Raw genomic sequence first — 15,469 nt, 5'->3', positions numbered from 1 at the left:
TACAGATTCAAGACTTTATCATCAAAAGCATCATCTCACTGCAAGTGAAGAGTATTCCAGACCTTTTGCAAAGCTCCTCTGTGATAGGTTCAGCTCTTCGGGAAACAGAAACAGTGTCTTCAACATCACTGGTGAGTGAATACTGAGCTCAGCATAAAGGCGACGGGTGGAGGGGGGAGGGGGGAGGGGGTGGGAGTACTAGTTGGGGCAGGGGCTGGTGAGGAAGGAGAGGGAGGTGTCATTACATCTGTTTCACACTTTGATGACGCCCAATTTACTTTTCCTTTTTGAGGCACAATTGCGCATGCTGGTTTTGGCAAACTTTTATTAAATGCTCCAGTTAAAGAGTGACATAAGCTCTACAAAATTTATGCGTCGTCATTCCATGAGTATTTATTTGGTTGCTTGACAATACAAGGCTAAGACTTTTCAAATAATTGTGACATTAAGTTGTTTTTAATAATATCCCTCCTCCCCCACACAAGCCTCGAAGGCAACCTGTAGAATACAACAATCACATTTTCTTGAAGACGGGTTTATCTTTCTTTATGAATAAGAAATAGTCATGCTCCAACTCAAAACATTATAACTGTTAACTTAACCACATTGCGAGGTACAAGAATTTGTAAATCACAGTTGTCAACATAAAGTAATTCTGTCACCGACTCTCCTTTGATTTTATAGGCCTCCTCGTTATCTGCCATTAATAATATGACATCACTCTTATGGAGGACTGCCCAATTGAAAGATGTGGCGGACATACCGCTGATCATCCAATCTGCAGAAAACTTGGGCTCATGTCTTAACAGTTTACTAAAAGCAGGAGCAGTGATTGCTTCAGGAGACTTGGGTTCAGGTCTACAAGAACAGGTATTTATGTCGAAACATCTAAACTGTCACTGTCTTGGAAACACAATCAAGAATCAGCCCTTCGTGTGATTTCCATAATTTCTGCCGATAAGGTTTTTTACCGGAAAACATTACGACTGGTTCACTATCTTAGTTAAGTCATGATTTAACCAGATGTGACAACTTTGGCGTTGGATTTATAAATCAGATGTGTTTATAAGTTTTATTTTTTACAGGGTAAAAGTTTAGTCACTACTTCCATGAAAATTATCAGCTTAGTTGGAGACGCATTACTAGCTTTAAGCGTCCCGGACGAGAAAGTGATATCGATTGGGATAAAAGAACTGTCCATAACCTTAGGGCGCCATAGCCCAGATAAACTTGTTGGAATGAAGATTGAAGGAGGAAATGGCAGATTTGTTTTACCAACTGATGAGAGAGCATTAAATCTGTCCAGAATAACAGGATCAAGTTTTGTTGATACTCAGGTATGGATACTGCTATAACTACTGACACTTATGACTGGTCCCGACAGTTACGTTTGTTTTCCATTGAATCTCAATATTCCCATGGGGAACAGCGAGATTCTACAAAAACAAACCTGATTGACAAGACAGTTAAATATTTTTTTAACAAATAACGACAAAGGATTTAAATAAATGCTCACAGAAAACCAAACAGATCTTGGAATCTTTCTCGGCCACCACATGGCTAATTCCTTTATTGAGAGGTTTGAAAAGAAACTCATTTCCTTGTGGCTCTATTTTGAAGAAAAAGGCTAGATACAGCAGTGAAACGTGACAATCACGTGTCTTCCTTAAACGCACTCAACTTTCTGTGTAAAAGTTATTCTGTGCTACCTTGAGAAAATATGTTTTGCATTGTAGCCTGCATGAGATACATTTGAGTTAAACGAGGGTCACGTGACTAATAAATAGCCAAACAACGTGCTTTGGATGCAAGAGAGGTCCTTAAGCAATAGACCACACTCTCTAGGGGTTTACCGGCGCAATAAACTTATGTATGGATGGATGTTGGGAGAACACAAGATAAGTTTGTAAATGAGCGAGTGATTTACAAGCTTTTTTAGTGTTCTCCCAACATTAGTAATTACGTTTGAAAATACCTGCGCAGCGTCCTTAGGTACTAAATGTATAAATGAAAAATTGGTAAATACTACGCTGTGGTGATCTGGACATGTACAACAGCCTACCGCAGACCAACCCCCAAACCATCCAAAAGGTACTTTTCCCTGCAACAGGACCGTTTGCAATACCAACCACCCTTCAAATGAATCAAGAGAATCCTTCTGTGTAACTTCTGCATTTTAACAGACGACCCAGAAACAAGAGACCTATTTCCTCAGCCGCTGCTGATTGCCTATCGCCGTGATCGTAACATCCGCGACATCTTAGTACATACCATCGACAGTAAGCAACCTGGCTTTTACGTGGGAACTTCTTTTAGGGCCTAACAAGCATGATTTATGTAACCTGTCATATCATAATGTTTATTCTGTCACAAATAGGGATTATTTTTTCCAACCTCCTAGTAAACATTTGGGTTGCATCGTTCATGATTTACTTTTTTTTATAGGTCAACGTTTCTTCAATCAGGTACATAGCAATTTATTAAAAACTAGCTAGGGTATTTTGCAATTTTGATTGGTTAATTTTGATTGAGTTTTGATTGGTTAACAGGCAATTGCATATGAGCTCATATACCATTGACCATAAAAAACTAGCCGATACGCGTCAACGAAAACAGCTAGGGAGCTCAAATTTTACATTTCTTTGAGAGTTTTTAATAAAACAATTTCTTTGTATTCCACTCGCGCTTGTTGGATATGAAATCGTTATAGCCAACTCGGCGCTACGCGCCTTGTTGGCTATCTACCATCTCATATCCAACGCGCCCTAATGGACTTACCTAGCTGCACGAGATGGCATTAAAGACCACAGTTATGGGTCGGTTACATGTTTAGCTAAATCTCAAGCAAGATACGATCGGGTCAATTATGTGAGAACATTACACAGATGATCGCTAATGCCTGCGGTGATCGGGTGATCGCGATCGTTTGGATCTCCCCTGTTCTATCCGAACGATTGTTTGCAGACCGGAGCGATCGTTAACGATTTTATGAGAACTACTTTTAAGCAAGAGAGACAATCGAAGCGATTCAAACTGTTCAGAATAATACTGTTCAATATTGCTCAGAACTCAACACAGACCAACATGGCCCCCAAAACAGTAGACTTTTACCAGCGCCTCAATAATGATAGCACTCAAGAAAACCAGCGCGTCATAAAATCTGTGGTGCAGAACATGATCAGTAGCTGCGAATTATCACCATCAGCCAACACCATCAGCCACCATTGTGTCCAGTCCTATTGGAAGGCCAATAATTGTATCGGCCTGTAGCTGTCCTACAGAAAACATCTCCGCTTATCTGGATGAAATTATGGCTACCCTTGTTCGTGGACTTAATACTTAAACCAAGGACGCAAATCATGCCCTGCAGATTTTCGACTCCTTTCGCTTCAATAATGACAACCACAACCAGTGCTTCATTTTTACCATGGACATCAAGTCTCTATACACCGTCGTACCGAATGAATGCGGTCTTCAGGCTTTGGCCCACTTCCTCGACAAACGACCTGTCCAAGATTCTCAAACGTCCACTCTTACACGGCTTGCAGAACTTGTGTTGACCCTCAACACATTCTCTTTTAATTGAGAGTTTTATCAACAAGTAGGAGGAGTGGCCATGGAAAGCAAGATGGTCCCTAATTACGCATGCCTATTATTTGTTGGTTACGTAGAGGAGGCTATCATGTCTCAGTACTCTGGTTTCGTGCCGCAACTGCACAAGAGATACATTGATGATTTTGTGTGTGCTGCTTGCTGTTTGCGTCAAGGTCTGGATAGCATTGTTAATGGCGACGTAGTTAATTCTAAAAGTTGAGCGGTGTTACCCCTAAAAAATCCAGTTGAGCCACCTTAAAAATAAGCATAATAGGTTAAACAGTTGGAAAGCTATAGGAGAAACTGTACGTTTCATACTCTTCCTTTTTTTAAATATTTCGCGAATCCAAATCTACGCTTCTGTCTAGCTTCTCTTTCCCTTATTCGCTGTAAAACGGCAATCATAAGAAGATAGGAGGCCCAAGGTTTGCTCTGTCATCGAAGACGGTCATTGTGTTAAATCTGGCGCCAAAACGATTGTTGTTGCATGGGCTTAGGCCTTGCCCGCGCACTTTGCTCAAACCAGACGACAGGGGCGATTATATGAAAACTCCATTATCTCTCGCAATCGCTTGGATCGCCTCCAACCGTCTCGGCGGTTGCAAACGATCGAGGCGATCGAAATGATCGGGGCGATTACTATATGACGAAACCAACCTTAAATAATCACGTATATTTATTAAAAACGTATTTATTCTTATGGCAGATGCTGTCGATCTCATTCAACCCTTACACCTGGGACAGTACTAAACAACGAGTCAACTCTGATGTCCTAGCTCTGGACTTAAAAGACGAAAGGAGAAAGGTGATCAAACTAGCAAATCTCTCAAACGGTGTCACGGTTATCACACCATTGAAACCTCGGACAATATCCTCAGAAAATCCGCAGTATTTTACCAATAATGACAATTTACGTTTTCACAAGATAGATGTCGAAAACGAAAACACCTTCATTATAGTGGAAATCACGCCTGAGGAGGCAAGTACACATCTGATTGTTTACATGCGATATGGTCAGCGGCCAACCACCAAAGAGCATGACCTCAATGCCACTGTCTCCAGTAACGGAAGGTGCGTTTGGACACTGACTGCGCATGGCAAAAAGGATGGTAAAACTGAGTGTTCGTTTAATCAGTCTTTACCAATAAAAACGCTGGCCAAGCGACCTGGAAAATACTTTCTTGGAGTTCAAAGCTATGAAAAAATTTTGAATAACTCCCACAAAAGAAAGAAAAGATCGTGTTTTGGAAATAGACGAGAAAAGCGCTCGTGCGTCGAAGTCAAGGATCCCCCTCCCACTCCTCCTCAGAGCAAGAATGTAACTGTGGTGCCAGTATATGATTCTAAGACTGATCAGAACTATACTCTGAGGGTAGCACTAGGGAGCTGTGTGTATTGGTCAGAGGAGCGGGAAATGTGGATAACAGACGGCTGTCAAGTAAGTTATGTCAACTTTCCTGGTTGACGTTTCATTTGTTTCTTCGCGATTAGCGATTTTGTAAGCCTTCAGGCAACCTTCTTAATGTTTGCAAGACGCCAAGCGATCTTGACAGTTGTCTATGGTTTTTGCACTCGAGTGCTTTCAGTTATCAATTGGAGTACGAGCCCGAGTTTTCTAAGAGCGAATAGTCAACGAGGCAGTCAAACTTCGAGGCGCAGCCTAGTCGACTATCGCTCACAGAAAACGAGGACGAGTAGTCTCATCACCGTATTTCAGTAGACGCTTGAATGTTGCAATCCAAAATTTAAACCTACAATTTCATACATTTTCAAGCAAAAAATCAAGAAAAAAATTCCCTTTCATGAGCAACGCGTGCGCGATCGTGTTCTATTGGTGAAAAGAAGGGGAGAACCCATCAGATTTGAGTATTTCCCATAGAACACGCTAGGTGTCTCAGGCTGCTAGCTATTGATAAATCTGTCTGCCCTGAACTAGTCAGATTGGAGTGATTTATTATTTCTTTTGGATAACAAAGGACAGCGATCTGAATAATTCCAAACTAAATGCCTTTGTATCTGTTATTTGCAGGTATTATCAGCAACATTGAACGGATTTATCAACTGTTCCTGTAACCACTTGACGTCCTTTGGAGGAGATCTTTCAGTTAAACCGAATCCAATCGATTTTGACAAGGTCCTGATCCAGTTTAAAAATATCGAAGAAAATGGAAATGTTGCAGTTATTGTGACGGTGGCTGTTGTTCTTGTATGTTATTTTACCGTGCTGGTTATCGCCAGAAAAGGGGATAAAGTGGACGCCAGATATGTAAGTACCGGTAATAAATTTAATCATATTGTGGAATCAAACCAGTGTAAAGTTTTACTGTAAAATCTGCCATTATATAATGAGTGAACATAGCACGAACTGCACTGACATCCGGCGATAGCTAATAAGTTCTGCGAAAGTTAATTTTTGATGTATGATTGAGAGCTCATCTCAAGAAAACCTTGCGTGTGTGTTTGTTTTATCCTGCTGTTTTTTTCTTTTTTAAGATAGGATTCAAGTTTTCTCCAACACAAACCGTTGACTGACAGTTCGTAGGGTTACACTTATTCCATTTTAAAATTCACAGAGTTTACCTTGCATGAAAGAGACTATTAATCATGTATCAGGCGAAAAATACTGAACTGATCAGCTATTGTTTCTTTGGCATTTCTTTAACATGTATATTGAGCTAGATTCAGGTTATTGAAATTGGCAAGTTAAGTCGCACTGCAGGCGATTTTTGGAAGTCGAGCGTTTTTATTCAAAAACACGAGTGAAAGAGGGTAGGAAGGGGGCGGCAAAGAGAGAGAAACACTTTTTTCATCTCCTCACACTCCCTTATATTTGTGGGTGTTTTTTTTTTTCAATTATTATTTTTATTGTTTGTTTTCATTCACCCCAACCTTCCTCTCTCGGCCTCGTTTTTCCATGCCAACTCTTGCTCGTCTAAAATATTCCTGAAGAAGCTGCTAGTTTTCAAAGCTGGTTGTGCTTGTAGAACCGGCCTTTGCTTTCTCACCACTGAATGGAAGCCAATGAGTAGCCCTTTGTGAAGATTGAGTCTTGGAAATCACGGTTTCATTACTGACTATTATTTATTGTCAACATTAATGAAAAAAATGTTATGCTGCAATAACTGCATGTCATCAACATTGATTTCTAGAATGTTATGCCAGTACAGCTACCATCCACAGCAAACAGCTTACACGAATACGAGATAGTAATTACAACTGGTGTGTGGACAAATTCCGGCACAACAGCTAAAGTTGCCATCGAGATATACGGTGCTGAAAATAGCACTGGAATTATTCAGCTCAGCTCAGAGGAACCTGGCGTGGATAAATTTCTTTTTTCTCGGGGAAACACAGATGTCTTCGTTTTTTATGTTCACAACCGGCTTGGTGCGATTCAGGGAGTGCGGATTGGCCATGATAACTCTGGCGAGAGCCCTTCGTGGTTTCTAGAGGAAATCGTGATTGTGGACAAAGCAGTCGATCAATCATGGGCATTCGCCAGCAGCCAGTGGCTTGCCCTGGAGCGAGAAGACGGTCGAATTGAGCGAATGATCGAGCAAGTGCCAAATCAACTGCATTTTAGCCATGAAGTTGTAAAACGGTGGTGGAAAGGCCTCACAGAAATGCATATTTGGATTTCAGTTGTAGCGAAGGCAAGGAGAAACCGGTTTACAAGAGTACAGCGGGCGTCGTGTTGTCTTTCAGTATTACTGACAGCTATGCTCGCCAACGCGATGTTCTATAAGTTGGTTAGCAAATCAGAACAAGGCATTCAGTTAGGACCGTTGAAATTCTCATCGAGGCAAGTTATGATTGGCATTAAAAGCATGCTTATCATCGCACCAATTAACATCCTTATAACATTTCTGTTTCAAAAAGGAGCTGGAAAGACAACAATTGAATCTCGATGTTGCTCCAAAGTAAAGTGGCTCACTTATCTCGCCTGGTTCTTCTTCGTTTGTTCTTGTACTCTGTCAGCGACGTTTACCATCTTCTACAGTTTGACCTGGGGAAAGAGCATCAGTGAGCAATGGCTATCATCGATGTTCATATCATTCACTCAGGATGTGATAATTATGGAGCCGTTTAAAGTATTCTTCATAGCTCTTATTCTAGCGGTCATTCTCAAATGGAAGACGAGTAGACATAAAGAAAATGAAAGCATTGATGAAGGTGAACATAGTTTTTCACAACACAGATTGTGGACACTGAAGTTGACTGAAGTGGAGGAGATGAGAAAACGTCAAGCCAGAAAACAAAACTTGTCGCGGTTTTTCGTGGAACTTTTCTTTTACGTTATCTTCGTTTTTTTGCTGATGGTGGTGTGCTATGGTAACAGAAATGATCATCGATATCTGATGACGAAGTCTATCCGAGATGGGCTACCCCATTTTCACAAGGTGAGTGCAGCCTGACCTGACTGACTGACTAATTACTGGATTAGTTTGTTTGTCTTGTTTTGTTTTGTTTTGTTTTTTCATTTAGTGAGCTCTATGCTTGGTTAGTTAAAAACAAGAAGGGTGGTGAGGCAGATTACCCCCCCCCCCCCCGCCTGTGTAGACTTCAAAATATTTGAGCATCTTGGTGTGACTAGTAAGAAAAGCATTTACCGTAAAGATTCGATTTAGCGCCCTCCTTCCAATGAGCGCCCCCTTTGAATGTGTTTTTGTGAATAAGCGCCCCTATTCCAATAAGCGCCCCCATTCTTATTAGCGCCAACATTCTTATAAGCACCCCTATTCTAATAAGTGCCCCTATTGTGGATAACTGCCCCTACTGAAGTCACTGACGTCAACTAGATAAACTCCTGACTGTTCACCGTACAGTTCATGTATATATTTACTATTAAAATGAACAATTATTTTAAAAGTAACTGTACTTTTAACAATTTCTAACTGTTATAGTTCCTGTTATTGTTATACATTTGGTTGTTTCTCAAAAAATTAAATAAGCGCCCTGTCCCGAATAAGCGCCCTGTTTCGAATAAACGCCCTCCCTTGAGGTGCCAAAAGTAAATAAGCGCCCCGGGCGCTAAATCGAATCATTACGGTTTTCTTTTAAACGCCAAAATCAATTTGTCTGCATTTGTTGTGATTGACCAAAATTGATCCTTTTGGCAACTAAGGGTGGGTGTAATTGACCTCTTTCTGGAATAACCAGAGAGCAAAATACTTGAAATATTTCGAAATAAGACGTCATTTCCTCTCTGGATCGTGGCTTTTTGAAAGAAAAAGAAATAGCCGGAGCAGCTAGAGAGGGCGGATATATTATAGAGCCGCTATTCACCAAGCGAGCCATGACGACTTATTAAAATGTCCTTAATAAATAGTATAGCAGCAAGGTTACAATAGCAAAGGCTTGGACGAAGCGGGAAGAACCTAAAAACTGCTCAAGTATGCACGGCTCTTATTATTCCGACCACAAAATAAACAATCAGCTATTTTAAAATAATTCTGAATAATGTTATTTGGGGGGGGGGGGGGGGGGGGGAGAGGTCAATTCACCCCATCCTCAGAATGAGACGCATCTGAGAAGTGGACAGCACACCTGTATGAAGGAAGATCCAAACCTTTTCGAGTCTTTAATCTTTAATTAAATCTTCTTTTAGTAAGTTTATGGAATAACCTCAGGTTAGTTTTGGCTCGGTCCATAAAACTGGGAAAAAGGTACCTCCACCAAATATTTCCCCACGGGTTTAATATATACAATCAATATATCTACCTCAAACCATTTTCCTTCTTTAATTTCCATGCCAGGCTGTGAACAACACAAAGTACTGGAGCTGGCTGAATGACGTCTTTGTTCCGGGTGTGTTTGCCGGTCGATGGTACAACGGACAACAAGAAAATCAAACCATGTACATTGGCAACAAACGTTCTGTTTTAGTTGGAATGGCTCGAGCAAGGCAACTGAGAGTTAAACCCAGTAAGTTTAATTTGTCTTTCCGTTGACAGAATCAGGTTTAATTTACAGTTATATTAAGGAAGAAGGAGATAAAACATATTTCTTATAACTTAATTGTTATTTCGATTCATTCAACCTTTGTACGAAATCGTCGCTCAGTGCCAGACCCAAAGCGCAATGTTTTACACAAGCAATCATTGCCACAACAACTTCGTACCAAAAGGCCCACAGAGGCTCAGCCTCAATACAGCTTCTTCGATACATCTCGATTAAATAGTCGATTAACACTATCCCAGGATTAAACGTTGATCGAGAGTTTTTAAAATTCTCTTGTGTTATCGTTGTTTGAACAACCCGGCCCAGATGGCGAATTGCAGTCGCCGAGTTCAAAATTGCTTAGCAACTAATCGCGCGATGATATCGAGGCAACATACGTAGTACTCTCCAATACTAGGAAAGAAAACTGATTTACCAATTTACAATAATTGTTATTACACAAATCACAGGAAATTTGTCTACGCACCATATAAATTATTCGTGTTCTGTTTTTGAAAATCCTGTAACGTTTATTTTACTTGTCATTTCAGCATCCTGTAACATCATGGCCGATATCACCAAAATCTCCCCGGTCTGCTACGAAGGATACTCGGAAGCAAACGAGGAGAGAAGAGCTTTCAGTAAACCGGGATGGAAGCCCATCAAAAACGTAACCAGTCGTGACGAGCTACTCCTAGCTTGCCCGAAGCCGTGGAGATATCAGTCAGCTGGGGAGAGTCACACAGGAACGAAATGGGGGCAATTCTCATTGTACCCTGGGGGAGGGTACATTGCGGATTTGGGATACAATACCGCAACAGCTGTTAGCGTAATCAAAAATTTACAAAAATATGATTGGTTGGATAGACAGACCAGAGCTGTTGTCGTGGAATTCTCCACGTTCAATCCTTCAGTAAATGTTTTAGGAATCGGAACATATTTCTTCGAAGTCGAAGCCTCTGGATACAGAGCACCTTTCACAAAAACTGAAGTTATTTCTTTGTATTCCACAGAAACCGCATCACGTCCGCTATATTTAATCTGTGCACTTTTATTCGTTGTATTCGTACTGCTGTATCTCGGACGAGAGTGTTACAAGCTTTGGGAACAACGGTCTCGTTATTTCAAATCCTTTTGGAACTGGTTAGAAATATTCCAAATGGTTTTGTCAATAACAGCTATTGCTATGCATATTGTACAGTCGGACAGAATCACTTTAGTGATTAGAAAATTGCAACAAAACGTTTACGCGAATATAAACTTTCGAGAGGCAGACATATGGTGTGAAGCCGAGAATGCTGTATTGGGCATCCTAACTTTTACCGTCACTGTAAAACTCTTGCGGCTTATTCGCTTCAACAAACAGGTTGCCTTATTTGCGAAAACAGTGAAGATATCTGCGCGTCATCTTTCCTCATTCGTGGTTGTTTTTTTAATTCTGTTCGTGGCTTTCCTACACTTCGGTATCATGACCTTCGGAACTGGATCCGAGCAATACTCGTCGGTTTTACGAGGGACATTTTTTCAGCTCGAGTTAACTTTGGGTCGAGTCAGAGCTAGGCCTATTAACGAATTGGCAGCCATCAACAAGACTCTTGGTAGGATCTTTTGCGTAACGATTCTTGCAATTATTACTATACTGTTAATAAATTTTTTCATTGTTATCTTGAACGACGCCTTGGTGGAAGCAAAGGATGCCGCAAAGGAAAATGAACTGTTCGACCTTGTAGACGAATGTAAGTGGAAAAGCACAAGGGAAAGAAAGGCTTTTTTTGATGCGATTAGTAATAGTCTACGGCGAGTGAACATCAACGAAAACAGCAAAACAGATGCTACAACTCCTGAAGGTAATTCCAGGAACAGTTCTACGATTAACTTTGATCTAATAAGCCAAGCCATCAGAGCTTCTAGGGAGCAAATGATCCAAGGATCAGCAAATGAGAAACCACGAAACCAGAGAAGAAAATGCTCCTTTGATAAGGTCAGTAATATCATTGGAGGCCTGAAGGATGTCAACTCCGAAGATCGCCATAACAATAAAAAGAAAGGAAAGAAAGTACGCTTCAAAGAACATGTCACAAATTCGCAACTGGGGAGACTACAAAAGACTAAGAGAGTCCTGTTCCAGCGCTTGGATAACATAGTCCAAGGACATGCAGAAGAAGAAAAGACTTTTCACTTCTTATGCCACAAAATGGGGATTTTTAAGTCCTTAGACCAACTGCTAGTCGGTGAAAAGTCACAGGATCTGTGAATGATGCATTCGCTTGATCTTTTAAACATGCGCGTACGGTGATAGAAAATGGATTAGTTATTTAAAAATATCTCGGCAAAAGAAATGTCGCATGTATGGTAGAGATTCTCTAGGAATTTCCTAGAATAGTTTCTTTTTTTCACGCTATATCAATTATAAGCTAGGTTTGTAGCAGGAATGCACAGCCGTGACGTTAAGAAATCTTTCGATAAGGTTGAGTCGGCGTTCGAGTCTTGTGGCCCATCAGGACGGAGCTTATCCGGATTTTCGTAGCATTAGACTAGTAGCGGTATTTCTTCTCCCCCCTGGATGGGATGTTAGTTCATCGTAGGATGACCCCCCCCCCCCCTCCCCCACCCCCCAACAATAAATTCGCCGTGGCCCCGGCCAGGGCTAGAACCCAGACCGATGGATCCGGAGTATAGCGTAACCATTAGGCCGCCGCGTCGCCCATGAGAGATGGTTAAGATAAGAAATAGATCAGGCTCACACAAATGCACCATAAAATTAATACAACTTAGCTCTAATTTCGTAGACAAATGTTTTCCAGTAAGAAAACACTGCACAATGTAATTTTAATTTTAATTTTCGTATCTGTGGAACAACAATGAATTTTGCGAGTCTGAGACCATATAATATAAGTTGAAAATTTGTCCAATATCGTACTGGATGTTTTTTTTTACCTAACTAAGCTGTAAATAGGCCATTTGAACCCAGAAATGAGAGCGAAGAAATTAGTTAGAGTTGTTGAGACCATTGTAAAGGAATTCTAGGAAGGAAGGCAAGGCTTGCCAAGACTGCCAAGAAGAAACATTTTTCCATCTTGATTTTTAAAACCGAACAACCATAAAAGGTGCCTTTCGACTTAAAATCAGTGCTCTTAAAATTGGTAATAAATAAATTAAATTAATTTACTTATAAAAATCATCAAGTGTCAATGTTTTTAGCAAAAATCGTGCTAACTGAGTTCAAACAAACTTATTAAGAAGCCCAACTGGCAAGGGGCTGAAAGGTTGGCTGTTTACAAAGCGTGAAGGAGTTCGATTCGCAACTTTGATGAATATTTGGGGGGTAATTCCCCGGGAATCTGAAACAACTTCTATCGTTTGTAACGACTCACTCTGTGTTACCCTGCCCGTGAAGGCTGGTTTTCACTGGACATAAAAAATAACCTTAACTGGACGCAAGCATAAGCACATAAAAAGGGAAATACAGTCATTCATCTTATACTGTCCTCACTAAAACTCACCGTGACATAAATGTAAGCATCCATTCTAGGTATTTTTATTTAAGAGAATACATTTACTTGTTTGCTCGACCGCAAATAAACGCCGGAACCTCGAATTAAACACACCCGGTGTTTGTTCGGCGCAAAAAACATGTGACAAAATATTTCCCCCCGATGTTACTTAAGCACGCAAGGAAAATAATTGTGTGATCGGGCAACTTGAAGAATCCAAGCAAAATTGGTATCATGGTTAGGATAACTATTTATTATATGGAGGAGAGTGTCTTACTGGGAACTAAACCACTCTAGATTCCATACGCCACTCCATCTGGGACCCGAGTGGCATATTTTCCGAATGACACTCTTGCGAGTGGCATATCGCTCATTGACGTCACGATTTGCCCCTTTTCTACTTTGTTGAATGAACTTGGTTTCGTGTCGTTTGCTGTTAGCAAGCATCGACACGAAGGTTTAATTTGTCTAACTAAGCATCGAAAAAGAATGAGTTTTCCAAAAAAGTTAAGAACGAAAACACGATAATGGAATTCTTTAGGATTTCACAAGTGCAAGATGTCATAAAGAAGAAAACAAAAGCAGTTGAAAACTATCGATCGGCCGTCAAGACTTTACGCTCACTCGTGAGATATCGTTTCTGCCACTCGAACATAAAATTCATATATTTGAGCCACCGTGGAATATCCTCTCCCCCTCTCCCTTCCCCTCCCCCTTTTGACGCCTGCCACGCAGGCTATGTTTCGTGTGACTAGCGCACACTTCATCCTGGATTTTTTCAATGATACAACCGAGCACGACGAAGTTTCTGTTACAGTGGGGCAAAGTTGTGGAATAGCCTTCCCCACGATGCCAGAGCTGCTAGTTCCTTTAGCCAGTTTAAAAGACTTACCAACTGCCTGATGTCTCCCTCGTTCTCCCACATGGCAAACCTTGTAACCTTTTAATCCTTTTAACTGATGTTTTTACCGTGTATGTATATGTATGTATGTAAGAATTCAGTCACAATAAGACCCCCCCCCCCCTAAAAAAAAAGAAACACGCGCATGCACAGCACGCAAACTTTGTTATCGGACACCTTTTTATTGGACACCTTGTAATTGGACAATCACTTAATAGAATTAGAGTTTCGTTTCTGCGCTAATTTGTGTGGATAATCCCAGACGTTTCTGGACTTCTGTCCCTTCATCAGTGGAAAATTGCCGTTGTAATTGGACACTTTCAGTTAGCTGTGCGCCCTCCAATTTGGTGAAAAATAGTGCTTGCTAAGAAACAATCAGATTCGAGAATTTTGTTATAGTTATGATTAAGAACCTAAATAGTCTAAACTGTGACAATAACCATTCATGTAAGTACGTGTTTAGGCTAGCTTTGGAAAATACAGGTTCTTACTTTACTGTATTTGTTTTCTCTGATTGAGTGGGATGCCTTGAAACCTTGCTATCTCAAAGCTAAGTGCAAGACCACTGTAAACAACATTTACCATCCTGCCATGGTTATCAAATAACTCAATACAAACTGATAAACGATTTTCTTCCAAGGGTTTAACGTTTTGGCGACATGGCGCAGTGGATGTATATTGTCACTTTTAATCCAGAGGTCGTGGGTTCGACTTCAGCAGATTAAGCGAAATGTTCTGAAATGTAGTGTACTGAAACACAGCGTTTGTATCTTAGTCTCCTGTATTCAAAAAAGGAGTCTGTTGCTCGAAGGAGGAAGTAAATAATGAAATGCGAGACGGCCTCTTGTCTCGATTCCAGTACTGACACGCAATATTCGCGCAAGCGTTTTGCATTTGTCAGTCACTAGTCGGATTTAAGGGAAGCGAAGAAGCCAAATAAGGGAGTAAAAATAGCCTGTCATACCTACAACTTGGAAAAGACATGCGTAGGCCAGTTAAGTTCTGGGAAGGAACTGTCAATTTACTATTGACAACGTATTGCTTAAGAAGGTAGTGATAAAAAGAGAACTACCTGGGCATGTTTACTCTCACTAAAAAATTAATTTCCTTTTCCGTTAAGCTTTTTCCGTTAGGCTTGTCATGGATAGTCACGATTTGCTTTGTGCTCTCTTGCGTCAATCGATTGAATAAAGAGTCACTATATATTTATTTATCATCACTGTTCTAGCATTTGTGATCGAAGATCTCAATTTTATCTGTTTCGTTTTTCTCAGTTTCTCTTGGGCTTATACAGGAAATTAAATTGCAGTTCCAAACACAAATATTTACTAAGCAATAATGATTTTTGTGGACTTGAACGTGACTGACCAGAAGTAGCTTACCTCAGGGAATCGTGCATGCATGCATGCATTCTTTCTATAACAAAGGAAATTGACCATCCTTCAGAATTTTTGTTTTAATAGCTAGTCTAGAAAATAACACCGATAAGTCTTTGGATTGGCTTGTGTTTTTACCTTATTTTGGCCGCATGCTCTAGTTT

At 40.6% G+C, this 15,469-nt stretch overlaps 1 protein-coding gene across 1 annotated transcript in view; it reads left to right on the top strand.

Annotated features, from left to right (window-relative positions):
- Positions 1 to 12,760, top strand: part of LOC144650108 (polycystin family receptor for egg jelly-like) — a 51,290-nt gene extending 38,530 nt beyond the window's left edge. Inside the window, exons 19-26 of the mRNA XM_078509768.1 lie at positions 6 to 131; positions 685 to 870; positions 1,086 to 1,337; positions 4,301 to 5,032; positions 5,624 to 5,860; positions 6,744 to 7,994; positions 9,351 to 9,519; positions 10,086 to 12,760. Of these exons, the coding sequence (XP_078365894.1) occupies positions 6 to 131; positions 685 to 870; positions 1,086 to 1,337; positions 4,301 to 5,032; positions 5,624 to 5,860; positions 6,744 to 7,994; positions 9,351 to 9,519; positions 10,086 to 11,788 (4,656 nt within the window). The 3' untranslated portion in view covers positions 11,789 to 12,760. The remainder of the gene's footprint in view (positions 1 to 5; positions 132 to 684; positions 871 to 1,085; positions 1,338 to 4,300; positions 5,033 to 5,623; positions 5,861 to 6,743; positions 7,995 to 9,350; positions 9,520 to 10,085) is intronic.
- Positions 12,761 to 15,469: the final 2,709 nt, after the last annotated feature.

The sequence above is a fragment of the Oculina patagonica genome, chromosome 4, assembly GCF_052425735.1.
Source record: "Oculina patagonica isolate OP01 chromosome 4, crgOcupat, whole genome shotgun sequence".
NCBI lineage: Eukaryota > Metazoa > Cnidaria > Anthozoa > Scleractinia > Oculinidae > Oculina > Oculina patagonica.
The sequence above is the reverse complement of the archived record's forward strand: the minus strand, read 5'-3'. Positions and strand labels throughout refer to the sequence as shown.